General features: G+C 43.9%; 1 protein-coding gene across 2 annotated transcripts in view; it reads left to right on the top strand.

Moving 5' to 3' along the window:
• VGLL4 (vestigial like family member 4) overlaps nucleotides 1–13,546 on the top strand; it is a 70,995-nt gene that overhangs the window by 33,490 nt on the left and 23,959 nt on the right. For both annotated transcript variants that reach the window (XM_041489979.1, XM_041489977.1), the window contains exon 2: nucleotides 12,339–12,525. In XM_041489979.1, the coding sequence (XP_041345913.1) occupies nucleotides 12,339–12,525 (187 nt within the window). The remainder of the gene's footprint in view (nucleotides 1–12,338; nucleotides 12,526–13,546) is intronic.

Below are 13,546 nucleotides of genomic sequence, written 5' to 3'. Positions count from 1 at the left end.
CTTTGTGAGGCTTAATGTTTATTTCTCAGCATGCAGAAATAGGGTTTTTTGCATTTAAATATGGGTTGTAGTTAGATGAGGGAGATTTAGTCAATTTTTTTTTCTTTCTTTTTTTTTTTTTTTTTTTTCCCAGGGTAGAAATTGTTGCATGGGAATATAAACCAATTTGGAACATCTATTATGTTTTGTTTTAACTTAAAATCCCAGAACAGCAGATTGGCAGTACCCTTTGTAGTTACAACCTAAAAAGTGTCCAGCCCAGCCATCTTTTGCATGAGAAGAGTGAAACCCAAAACTGCCAAATGGATCTTTTTGAGTAGCTGATGTTCTTTTGGGAGTGAGTGGGGATTTGCTTCTTTTGCAAATGGCATCAACACACTGTGCTTGCACTTTAGAGATGATATTGAGACTTCCAATTTTGTTATTTAATTGCTAATGTTTACTAGGTCTCACTTCTGAAAGTAAATTAAGATATTTGTGACAGTAGCAGGTTTGGACACTTTCAGAGCAGAACCTTCCAGAAAAATCTGATTTCTTGGCTCCTGATGACAACGTTGAAGTTGTTTGCTGTGATGCTCTGCTGATTGTAGTTAAATGTCCCTGTAAAGAAAATTAAATTGTCTAGGCAAAAGGGGGCTATTTCTATGAATCTGAATGATCTGGGAAGATCAGTAAATGCCACACAAGAGCTAGCCAAGTAAAATAGGACTATTCAGTTGTTCTGTTTATATTCTTTGGAAAGCAACATCTTCTAAAGCAGCTCGACAAAAACTGCTCTTACCATAGAGAAAAAGAAGCTGACACAAGTGTGGCACCTCCTCTGTGGTGCTTTTCTCCAGAACACATGAAATGAGGATGGGGTGAGGGAAGTGCTTTATGATTCATATAAGGCAAGTCTGAACTCGGCCAGTTCCTTGGATTTAGTATAAATATTTATGGCATTGAAGGGGATTTTTTTTTTTTTTTTAATATTCTTCCTCATGCTCCGGATCCTTCTTAGATGTCCTCCTCAGACATCTGGTGAGCACTGGTGCTTGTTTAACCCCCACCCTGCAGTTTTCCTGCTGTGGCATCTCGGAGCTCTCACAGCCACTCTGTGGTTGCCGTGGATTGAATCTCCTCGGGCCAGCTGGGGCAATGCTGACGTGCACACTTTTCCTGCTGAACACTCCAAACCCAGAGGTGAACACTCTGCTCTTGTCCTGCTGCAGGCATCACACTGAGCCTTTTACCAAAGGTAGCAAAAATAGGAATTCCAGCATTAGCAAGGATGTTTACAGAGCCTTGCCTGGGTTCTCTATCTTCAGAAATGCTTCTCTCACTGATGTTACATAACCCATGTATTTAACTCAGCTTGTCACAAAAAAAAGTTTTAAAAAATTGTTATCTTTCTTTAAAAACTCTTAAAAGTCCAAAAAAAGTCCAAATATGTAAGACTGTGACTGCTTTGAGGTACATTATGTTTGCCTAACAGCTAATCTGTGGATATTCTGAGTTGTTCTTTGCAGTACAGTAAATGGAACACTACCCTGTTTGAGTTCAAGTGTTTCTCAACTGCTGTGTTTAGCAACAAGTACGACGACAAACATTTTAATGCTCACATTTGCATATATTTTTAATACTCTCTGCAGAATCCTTGCTCTCACAGAAGCCCAGTTAATGCAACTTGTAGCCAGCCCTGTGAAACAAACAATGACTGTTATCCTTATTTACTGTGGGGAATAAAGAGCTGTAACTGGTTGAACTCGCATAAGTCTGGGCTGAAGCTGACAGCAGCATTCCAAGTGCCTCCATTGGAATGTTTTGCCACAACTGCTAAACCTTATTGTGACCTCTTAGTAAAGAAAATTGCTTTTACCTGTTTGAGATGTTCAAATAAAATATGTCATTAATCAGCTAAGCAGGTAAGAGCAATGATTCTTGGACTGATGCTGTATGGACTCGATCCTTACTTTGTGCTCAGCAGTCATGGAGGGGAAACAGGAACTTTTGGACCCAAATGTTGTGACTTTGGTTCCTCTGTAGTGAACCCCACCCAAACTGAGGTGATGGAATCTCCTTCTGTGGATGTAGTTGAGTCTTTTTAGGTGATAAAAGGAATGAGGCCTTGCAGACAATGCTGGGAAGAATTTGAAGTTCCCCTGTCTGAGCCACAGGCCCTCCCCAGGTCGCTTCCTTGAGATCACAGCCCGTTGAGTTGCATAAAAGGAATGTGCCCACAGATGTTAATTTTTATATTCTCTTTGCAGGATGATTTGGGATCAGAGACTTAGTGAAATAGCAGTCCAGCTGTGCTCCTGCAGTGCAAGCCAGGCTGAGCCCATTTATGACCTGAAGCAGGGCTTCCAAACCTTTTAGTTAATCATGCAGTGTCTCACTGCCCCCAGCATTGCTCTTTAGTTCCATTAAAAACTTCGCAGTTAATACAACCCCTGCTTAATTATGGGCTGGAACATCTTAAATGTATGATAAGGGGGTAGAGATCTGCAGAAGTGTTTTTCAAGTGAGATGGGGAAGGTTTTAACAGGTAATTCACTAGGGAATTATATCCCAGTAATGCAGTGAGAGGTTTGATTTCTGGCTCCTGTCAGAATAGTGTGATGTGAGTGGTGGGTCACAAAAACACAGCTGGCATGTTTTTGTTACCTTTGTTTTACCAACCCATCTGCACTTCATGTCTCTTCTGGGTTCTGTCAGGATTGAGTTGCTTCTGCAGCTCTGAAATAAATAGAGAAGGAGCCTGGAATTGTTGTTGAAAAGGAGATTCAGCTAAGGACTAGTAGGTATAGGGCAGGAAGACACAGCCCTAAGTGAAGGCAGAGTGTAACTTTGGTGCTGCTCACCCCTTCCAACCCCATGACTGTCAAGATAACTTCAAAAATAAGAATCTCTGCTTGTTCTTGTTTTTCCAAGAGTTCTGGAAAACCTGTCCTCAGTGCCCAGAAAACTGTGAGAAAGGCTGCCCAGGCAGCATGTAATTTCTTGGTAGCAAGCACAATCCCTCCCTCTATCTGCCCTGCCTTCTCTTTCCCTTGGAGAGAACATTGATTTGGAGTGACCCTGCAACTTGGCCCCACAAAGCACCCTCTGCTTGTGAAATAAACAGCCGGGCTCTGGGCTGGCCAGTGCTGCCTCCATCCCCTGGCACCACAGCCCTGGCTCCCTTTTATCCCTGGGACAGCCTCCAGCCATCCCAGCGCTGCTGCTGGCCTGGGGGGAGTGCTTCAATGCAATCCACCACCTTCAGTCCTTCTGGGCAGGAATTCAGTCTGGGCTACCAGCTTTTTCACAGCTAAACCTTGTAGTGGAGCAGCAGTTTGAAAGCTTTGGTGCTCTCTGGTACATCTCTTCTTAGCCATTTTCTTTTTCCCCAGTAAAATCAATGTAGTTGTGTGTCATGAACCCAAGATTAAAAACTGCTCTGTTAGAGGCACAGATTTAGTTTTATCTTTTTCCTTAGTGGTGCCGTGTACCTCTTTGTTTTGGAAGGCAGTCTTGTCAGGAACAATGGTGATATTTTAGCTTTTATGTGTTTCTTTATACCAACATCCATAACCCTGGAGAAATTAGATGGAATCCTTTCCTCTGAATCTCATGAGCTGCACTTTTCTAGAATCCTTCACAAGTTCCTGGATAATAAAACACTGCATGAGAGCAGCATCTGAGGGAGCGTTGAGCTATACCTCAGAATAACACAGATGCAGAGTATTGAAGGCCCTGTGTTATGCACATGAGCTGAATTTGCTTTCTTGTCCTGTGTGGGGCAGTGGCGTGCACATCCAGGGCCTGTGCTGAGCTGAATTTGCTTTCTTGTCCTGTGTGGGGCAGTGGCTGGGCCCCGTCCCAGCCCTGCCCAGGAGGAAGGGGCAGGCTGGCACATGCTGCTCCTGTGCCATGCTCCAGACAGGATCGGGTTCTCCTGCTTCGCCGAGGGTTCCCAATGTCCGCCTGCCCCGCGCAGTTGTCGCTGCTCTCTCGCTCTCCACAAGGGATTTTGGAGCCCCTTCTGAAGGACAAAGGGATTTTGTTCTCCACAATGGATTCTTTGTGGGAGATGGGTTGGGATTGTTCTGCTGCTCAGTGGATTAAAATCTTGGATATTCTGTCCAGCTTGGCTGGAGGGGCTCAGTGTCCCTCACGTGGGAGACCGTGAGGCTGCACATCAGGTAGCAAAACCAAAGTGGAAATCCAACTTTTCCCTGCGTTTGTGGGGCCAAATGTGATTTTTTTTCTCATGTCACTGTGGTTTAGGAGGAGAATTTGGTCACTTGGGTGCAAGTCCCAGGGATCCCCTCAGGATCTTGCACAGTGCCCTGAGCAGTGACCCTGCTTTATTCCAGATCCATCCCAAAGGCAGCACCCACCCATCCATGTCTTTTCCTAACATTTTAAATCCATCTGCTTTTCTATTCATATTTTAAAACATTTCTATCCTCTCTTGAGGGCCATTTTACCTCCAGGTAGGGAATTTGGGGAGAAATAAAACGGGAATAAAAGAAACATTGCTGGAAAGTGCAATATCAGATTTCATAGCTCTTTTAGAGAGCTCATTTTCTTGATGGTCTGAATTTTTCCACATGTAGCAAAGGAGAATAATATGAGAAAAGGTGTTCAGAGCATGTTTATTTTAAACTGCAATAAAAGCCTGCAGTACTTCTAAAAATAGGCTCCAATTGTGGAATAAGTGGAATATTTTTTTACCTTTCTATTGCACCTTTTGCTTTAAACTCTTATGAGGGAGAGTGTGCACAATTTATTGGATTTGCTTTTAATATGACCCTGTTACAAGTGAACATCTCAGAATTAATGTTTGAAGCGTGCCTGCTGTAGCACATCCTGACTGTGTTCATACCCACAAGGGCCACTGAACACCCAGAATTTAATTTGTGTTACAGGATCATAGCCATGCAATAGCAGCCCATGGAGCAGGGGGGGCTAAACCTGACTATCCAGTAACAGAAACAATATCCAAAAAAACCCAAAACCCAACCAATCAACCAGAGGGGAGGGTAACAAATATTTTCTCTTTAGGGGGAATTATTCAAATGTGAGCTTTCACAAATTGAATTTGTCTCTCTTTAGCATCACATGACAACACAGCTATAAGGTAGGATTTAGTGCATTAAAATACTGCTTTAGCCCCAGTTTTACAATTCCTTCTCTTGTGACCTTGCTGTGACTTGGATTTACTTTTGAAATAGATGGCAAGGCTTCTGGCTTGGATTTTTTCAGCTGGTCTTTGATTAGTTTAGCCTTGCCATCTTTTATATGACAAAGTCATTTAAGACTCTCAGTCTTGGTGACCAAAAAAAGAACACCTAGATGTGAAACCACCTTTGGTCTGGGGAACAACATCTTCAACATGTTCCCTTAATTATATTTCACTCACCAAAAATTGTATTGATAATGCTTTTACATTTTCAGTAAAATCACATTATCACATGTGTATTTTGCTGCCCAGTAAAGAGAAATGTCATGTTTGCTAAGCAAAAAATGAATATGGAATTGACTGTTTCCTGCAGGGAGTGTAGAGGATTCTTCTCCCTTCCTCCCCTCTTGTGTTTGGGATGCCCAAACTGCTGCCCTTGGCTGGACTCAGGAGCTGGGCTTAGCCCAGAGCTTGGTTCTTCTCTGAGCAAAGACAAAATGATAATTGTGCTACTTTTTAGTCCCTCTTCACTGACTTTGGATGGTTGATGCAGGATTTTCCTGGGAGAGCTGGCAGAAAGGCTCAAAGGTTGCTCCTGGGGTGGTGCAGTCCTGCTCCTTGAGCACAAACCCATCCTCTGTCAGAGAAATCCCTTCTGACACTGATGTTAACATAAGTATTACAGCCAACCCTGGTGTTATTTATCTGGAGATCAGTGTAGCTTTACCATTGACTTCATCCAAATCGTGCCTGCCAGATAATTGAATTCTTGTTTTAGCCACAGTTTGCACGAGTACAGGTACTCTGAGCAGAAAAAGCAACACTTTTTTCAGCGTTTTGTAAGTTACCTAAATGGGACATGATCTTAGTGAGAGCTGTGACTTCATGAAGTAATCTCATGGTCTAAAGTTAGACCCAAGCCTGAGTTCATTGTTGGGCTGGAAGTGAACACAGCCTCACAGTCACAACTGTTGAGGTGTGAAAGCTGCAGTTTGACAGAGGAAATATCAAGGAGCTCTGCCAGACCACAGCATTAAAATTTATTCCACCCTGCTTTCTTTGTGGCAGATCTGCTGCCCTGTTTCTTCCCGTGCCATCAATTCTTGCCTCCTTACCAAGGAGACTCCCTCAGCTGGTACCTGGTATTTTTAGGTACCAGGGAAAATACCATGTACCTGAATTTTTTGGGGGAAATTTTCAGCCATTGTTGAAGTGTTTAGCAAAGATTTTTTTTTTTATTAATCTTATGTATTTGTGAATAGTTTGTGGAACTGAAGCAGTTCCCCAGCCAAGGCAGTTGATGTAGCCATGGTGTTGTGTGCAGCTGTGCTTTTAGAACGTGAGGAGAGAGAATTTCAGATAAGTAGTCAGTTTTTCACACTACCTCTGAAGGAGCAGATAGGGTGATGTTGGCTTGGGGGAGGCAAATTTGCCATTTTCTGCCTGTTGCACTGTAGCTTTTGGTACATAATGCAGCGTTTTCAAGGCCTATTAAGTAGAAATGGTCTCTAATTTTGATGAACAAGATATTTTTGGAAGGATCCTCCAGCGAGCCTGCTGCAGGCTGCCAGTGATGCTGCTGCACAAATTCTGGCTCCTTTGTGAGGCTTTTGAAGGGAAGAGGAGGAAAGTGGGTGGAGGTGATTGAATGCAGAGGTCACTATTTAATGTCCCTGCCTGCAGTGTGGAGCAGAACGTGTCCCTGCTTGGCAGGCAGGGGCAGCTGCAGGAGCCAGCCCAGAGCAGGCACTTTAATCACTGTATTTTGGTTTTGGCCATGGGTTTTCTGGCGTACAAATCTCTGCACAGTGGTAGCCAGAGCTTGCTTCCAGGAGTAAGTGCTGTTCGTATGTTTTGTAAACGGAGGAGAAGAGGCTTTTTGCCAATTTTTCTCCACATGTGTATGTGACTTTCTGGTTTCCTAAATTAGCTTTTTGTTATCATAGCAGAAAGTCAGTAAAATATGTGGCAGATAAAGGAATCCGTAAGTTGGCCGCTGCAAAAAATCTGTCAATTATAATAAAGAATATTTCCAAGATCTGATGTCTCAGCAGCATGTTTTAATCAGGCTGTTGCCATTAATACTTAATTTTTTGTTGTTCTGTAGTTTGCTGTTTTATTATGCTCTCCAGATAGGCCTGTTTAATGTACTCTAAAGGAAATAGAGACTACTGTGACTCTGTTTACAGTGGTTGATCTACTACTTCCCAGAATTAAGTCTTATTTAAGCTCATCTTAAATCATAACTTCTGTAGAAGCAGCCCTGAAATAAAGCAGTGGCGCAGAATGCGGGGTTTTGGGATAAGGGATTTCGTTTGTTTTTCTGAGTGGGGGTTGCAAAAGTGATACAAATAATATAATTTGTAATTCTTTTTGGGCTCTCTTTCATGGTGACCAAAGATTTCCTTCTGAGACTGGATCAATTTGTTGTCTTTGGTCAAGCAAGTGAAGCAGATCTGCCTGGAACTGCACACTTCTCAGGATGCCTGCAGGCTGTTTCACGCAGATCTGATTTCAGGGGTATTTCCAGTGCCAGGGCTGTCAGTCCTGTCCCACTGTGCAGTGGGAGGTGCAGTAACACCCAGAGCAGGCAGCTGGCCACATCTGCACAGGGACTCGGCGCTGCATTGCAATTCTCTGCTGAGAACTTGTTCTGATGACTTCTTGAATTGAGTAATTTGTGGTGGCTTCCCTGCTTGGTATTTGATATCTCAAATCATGTGATTATTTTTATTTTGTGCATGAATTGGAATTGTTATGCCATTTATCCCAATTTATGTTGGCACAGACTGATTTCAGTGTTTGCCATAGTGGAATAAAACATGCAATAGTTTAGAAATTTGTTCCAATCTATTTGTTATTCAATCTCATAATGGTTTTTAGAATATAAGGATAGAAAATAAAATGAATTTTATTTTATAGTATCTTTTTCACATCTCTATTGATTTTGTGAAGATCTTGGCTTTTCAGCATATGCAATGAAAGTAAATTTTGATCTTGCTGTCCTTAAAGGTTTTCATGTACTGCTCATCCCTGGGAATTTGGCCTTAAGAACATGAGGCAACTCCTCTCACTAATGAGAGTTTGTCTGCAGGTATTGGAAAAGGTAATTAAAGGTGTGATGCCCGTTAATTAAAGTCTGTTTAATGCTTTTGCCCGTGATTTTTTTAATTAATAGAGTGGCCTGAGGTCATAGTAATTCAATCCAAGACCTTGAAGGTGAGGACCTTGATGACAAACACCACAACTAAAGAATTTTTAGGTGTTTTTTTTTTCTTAAAGTTAATAAACTTTTCGGGATTTCACTCTTGTGGATAAACCCATCTATCAGACACAGAACAAAAAACTGGGCAAGGGCAGTGCCAGGATTTTCTTTCGAGGACTTTTATGCTAACCTGCCTAAGGTCTGCACTGTCACCCTTCAGCTCAGGACAAAGGCACGTGTGGGTTTCTGGGCTGTAATTAATGCTCACATTTGTGCGTTACAAGCAGCCAGCGGGACAGAGGAAATGGGGAGGGGGGATAGGATATGGCAGCGCTGTGTCTGTGCAGCCCGTACCGAGTCACAGGAAGGAAGCTTGCTGCCACAGCAGTGTATATTTTTTTCCCAGTCTTTGGTGACTCCTGGAGCTCTCAGACAGATTTCAGACCCCTCTGGTGTCTCTGTCAAGGCACACTTGTTAAAACACGGCTTTTGCTGTTGTGGACGTTCCGCTGGGGCCGCGGCTCCCGCTGGCCAGAGAAAGGCAAACAGAGCTGGACATCCTCTGTTTACACAGAGCTGTCCCAGGGCTGTGAGGGTGGGAAGAGCCCTGCTGGCCTGACAAACACTGTGCTGAGTGGAAGCACTTTGAGCCAGGCTCCTAAGTGGTTAAAATAAAGCACATTCCTGCTGACTGCATGGGCTGGTGTCAAGCAGGAGCAGAGCTGCTCTATAGGCAGACACTACGTCACGGTGTTATCTTTGTTTAGCTTGTCTGTGCTTTATCATGTTGCCCAACAGTTTTAATAAAAAAAGAGAAGGAGGAGGAGAAGAAGAAGAAAAAAAAAAAAAAGACTAGCATGAATAGTTGTAAGTAGAAGTATCTGAAAGCAGCAGATCTGGAGTGCCTTCCACCAGCTGCTGGCTGAAACAAAGAGGAGCATTATGAGAGGCACAATAAATGTGTTTGCTATCTCTGCTCTCTGTTGCAGGGCAGACACAAGCCGTCACAGTAATGAATTTTGAAGCCTGGAGTTTGGACTTGGGGAATTTATAAAACACAGTTGTTTTATCAGAGTGTTGCCTTGCCAGCTGTGTGATGAGAGTCTGGTTTCCATGGAGTGTGGTCAGCTGGGGGAGACAAATCTAGTCCCTAAAACAGCATTTGGGGCCATAGTCTCCTCTGTGGTTTCTCTCTCTCTGCTTTAAATTCAAGTTTGGTAAGGAGGAAAGTAGTGGGGAAGGAATGCTATTTAAATGAAGAGCAGTTTTAGCCCTAATCAAATGTGCAGGCCCCATGAGAACTCAGGGTGCTGTGCAAAACCAGTATAGGAATTTGCATTTTATCCCTCTAAACAATGTAAAGAGATTGTACCTTTGATTTTTCCTGTTGTCTGGACTCTTTCTGGCATTGTTCTCCTGCCTGGTGTGGGCAGGAGGGGCTGTACAAACTGAACTGCCTTGTCTGGCCTGTAAGAGACTCTCACTGCTCCCACCTGTTCAAAGTTTGGTTCATTTGATTAATTTTGGCCCAGTGTACTGGTCAGATCCTGGGATGTTTAGCTGAAGTCTTGGTATTCCCTGCACAGTCAGGAAAATGCATTACCAAATGGGATAAGCTTTCATTAGAAGCCCTTCCTTTCTTTGCTGAATTTCTTTGAAATAAGTTTCTTCCAGCATACAATAGCATTTTTACCAGATTTTATACTCAGTCTGAATGTTAATATATAAATGCTGTTCTTACCATCCATAGAAGAAACGAGTTTTTTAATTTTGAAATAAAAAAGTCCCAATTTTGGTAATTGTATAGTATCAATGTCCTGTTTGGGGGAAAAGGGCAAGTTTTTCTGATTTACTGGATTGAAGAACGTCTAGAGATTTTTGGTGTTTTGTAAACACCCAAGTTAGCTTTACATGGGTATTTAAACTGCCCAAGGCACTGTTAGGAGTTGCTCAGGAGCCAGTGGGAGTGAGGTGCTCACATGGAATTTGTGATTGCTGTTGTGGAATTTTGTGTTGGAGTCCCCAGAAGTGAAGGGAGATACTGCAGGGAGAAGAGTGATTGTGCATGGGTGGGAGGACACAGCCTCCAGCCTCAGGTGCTGAAAGCTTTATCTCTTAACATTGCTTTTAGATTATTCCTTTTCAAAGACACGAATAAGGGAGATTCCTCATGGAGAGGAACTGCTGTGATGTGGTTTGCTTTGAAAGTTTAGCACATGAACACTCTGTAGGTGGGGGTTTCTATTGGCAAAATACAAAGGAAAAATTCACAAATGTACTGATCTGAAAACAATTCCCAAGAGATGTTGTGATGATAAAAGCTTTTTTTCGTGGCACTGGGGTGGTTGTGGGCACTTCTCAATTAATGTTTGGTCGGAACAGGAGAGCTCTGGGTGTCTGTCCCAGAGCATTTGCAGCAGGGCACAGTTTTTGCTATTTAGAGCTGAGATGGAAAGTTCCTATTTAGATTTGGTGCCAGAGTCTTTAATAGAAATCATGGCTTGTGGTGTATTATAGGTCAGCGTATATTTGCTAGTTTATATTATGCTGACTAAATTGGCAGAATGCTTATTTTTACTGGTAAACATTCAGGAGATTTTCTCCTCGCTCCTTCTTTTTCCAACAAAATGTTATTTGTCGTGTGTAGGAATTAAGGCAGCATTTTATAAATCATCTGCCTCGGTGATGATGTGAAAATGTGTGGTGGCACACAAAGATTTCCATTGTCAGGTACCACAGGGCTCTAGATGGAGTTAACTTAGGCCTAATTTTAGGTCTGGAAATTATGGCTGTGTAAAAAACAAAATGCTTCTGGCAGTGTAGGAAAAATACAAATTTTAAACTCCAGCAAAAGCAGCTATTTCAGGGATATTACCAGAATAGGTAACCCTGGTTAATTTAGCTCTTCTCCAAGCCCCTGATGGAGCCCCAAAAGCACTTTTTTTACATCTTTAAACCCCTATGAGTTCTAAATATGACCTGAGAATGGTGAAGTGCAGCCCTGTGCTCCAGGCTATAGGAGTAGTGAGACGTTTAATTGAAATGGGAAAAGCCGTGGTCACGCTTTAACGCCTGCTTAGCAACGATCTGTCCTGGGCTTGTGCACAGCCAGCATCGCTGGAATTACACACAGCTCCCAAATGCTGGCAATGGCTTTTTCTGGGAAGTGGGAGATTATATAAAAACTTATCATCTACTCAGTCTGCCGCCAGTTGGAAATTAGCATTGCTGTGATTCCTCTGCTGAAGAACTGTGCTCTTTTGTTCGCGGGTCTAAACATACGTTGAAAGTATAGAGAAAGACTTGTAGGGACATATTTAAAAGTTGAATCAGCAAGTTCCAATTTCCCCCCTAATTTTCCCCTTGCATAGTTGTATACCAGACAAGCTTGTTTTGGACAGTGTTTTATAAAGGGAATCATCTGAGAATCTGAACGTTTGTTCAGTTTTAGATGTGAAATATTTGGCATTAACGTGAACTGTAGCCCTGGAATTTATAACCGCGACTGTAAGAAGAGGAACAAAGCTTTTATTTCTCTGTGAATAGTCATGGTTTGCAGAGTGAGGTAATCACAGCCCGGCGCTGCGATTGCAGCCTGCCAGGGGAGGAACCTGAGTGAAAAAGCTGAGAGGGAATCTGAGTGAAAAAGCTGAGGGGGAATCTGAGTGGAAAAACTGCTTCCAAGGTGGGTTAGTTCAGCCTTTGGGACCATCCGGGGTGAGCTACCCCTCTCCTGCTGCCTTTTCTCACCGCTTGTTCCAGCATAACGCGTGATTTGGGATGCCTCATCCATCCTACAATCACATTCCACGTGTGCAGTCTGGGAGGTGGATGTTACTGGGGAATTTTGTGGGATGTTACTGGGGAATTTTGTGGGATGTTACTGGGGAATTTCAGGGGGTTTTGCTGCGTGCTCCCCAGGGGGGAGGTTGTCGCTGTTGTCCCCGTGGCGGTGACCCACCCCTGCTGTGTCTCCCCGGGCAGGTGAAGCGGCTCTGAGAGGGGAGCCCCGAATGCAGCCCCTGCAATCCCCCGCGCTCAGCAACCACCGCACGGGCCCGCCGCCCATCAGCCCCAGCAAGAGGAAGCTCAGCATGGACCAAGGGGACGAGGAGCTGGACTGTGAAAATGACCACGTCTCCAAAATGAGCCGCATGTTCAACCCGCATCTGTAAGTGCCTCGCGTCTGTCCCGCACAGAACTGAGTGCTGCGTGCTAAAATCTGCTAAAATCGTGTCCTGGCTCCAACTTTGTGCTCCGTTTTTTCCCTTTGTTCTAGTTTGTGTGGGAGATCTGCGCTAGAGCTGCCGTGATTAGATGGGTTTTCATGCTTTCTTTTGTTTTCGTACAGCGTGAAGTAACAGGAATTAGCTCAGCCTAACTATTTATAGCAAGCCATACGTATTCACCTTGCGATTTCTGCAGTATTGTTCCCTCGTGCTTTGCAAGGCGCTCCTTTCACTTCCCCCCATTCTGAGGCTCTCTGGCTGGGGGTGGGGAGGCAGCAGCAGCAGCAGCAGGAGGAGGAACACAAGTGCTTTGCATTTTTCCGAGGCCAGGAGCTCCGAGCCAGCTGCTTCCTGGGCTGCCTTGACAACTGGGCAAGCGGCAGTTGTTGCTAAACATTCCTGCTCTGACAGTCAGGTGTGGAATGTGCCGGCCAGGTAAGGCGTTGATGAGCTGTGTTGGGCAATCAGCAGATGCCATTCCTGGGAATGCGAGCCTGGCTGGCACTGCTGCAGAATTCCTGTCATTCCTGCCTGGAGGAAGCGATGGATGGAGCTCCTGTGGCTGCTGCCTCAGCTCCTGCAGCCCCGGCATTCCGCGCATTCCACAGTCATGGGATGTGGACGGAGGGATTTATCCTGCCATAAATCACCGCAGCCTTACTCACAGGCTGGGCCCGCAGTCTGCAGCCTTGGAATTTGTTACAAATCGGGAATCCAGCGCTGAAGTAATGCAAAACAATAAAAGCTCGCTTCTCATTTACAACATACCTCCTCCTCTCCCCGAAAAAATTAACTATTTATAGCCTTGCTCTGGGGCCAGGAGGGCTTGGAAAGAACCGTGTGCTGCATTTCTGGATGCATGACACAACTGAGGAGATTTATGGCATTTTTGAAATGTTATGTAACTTTATGGGGGAAAAGTGTGATTTTTTTTTTTCAAGGCTCATTTTCTACTGATGAAAT

This window comes from Pyrgilauda ruficollis, unplaced genomic scaffold (assembly GCF_017590135.1).
Source record: "Pyrgilauda ruficollis isolate IOZ18807 unplaced genomic scaffold, ASM1759013v1 scaffold97, whole genome shotgun sequence".
NCBI lineage: Eukaryota > Metazoa > Chordata > Aves > Passeriformes > Passeridae > Pyrgilauda > Pyrgilauda ruficollis.
This window is presented reverse-complemented; position numbering and strand designations above follow the sequence as displayed.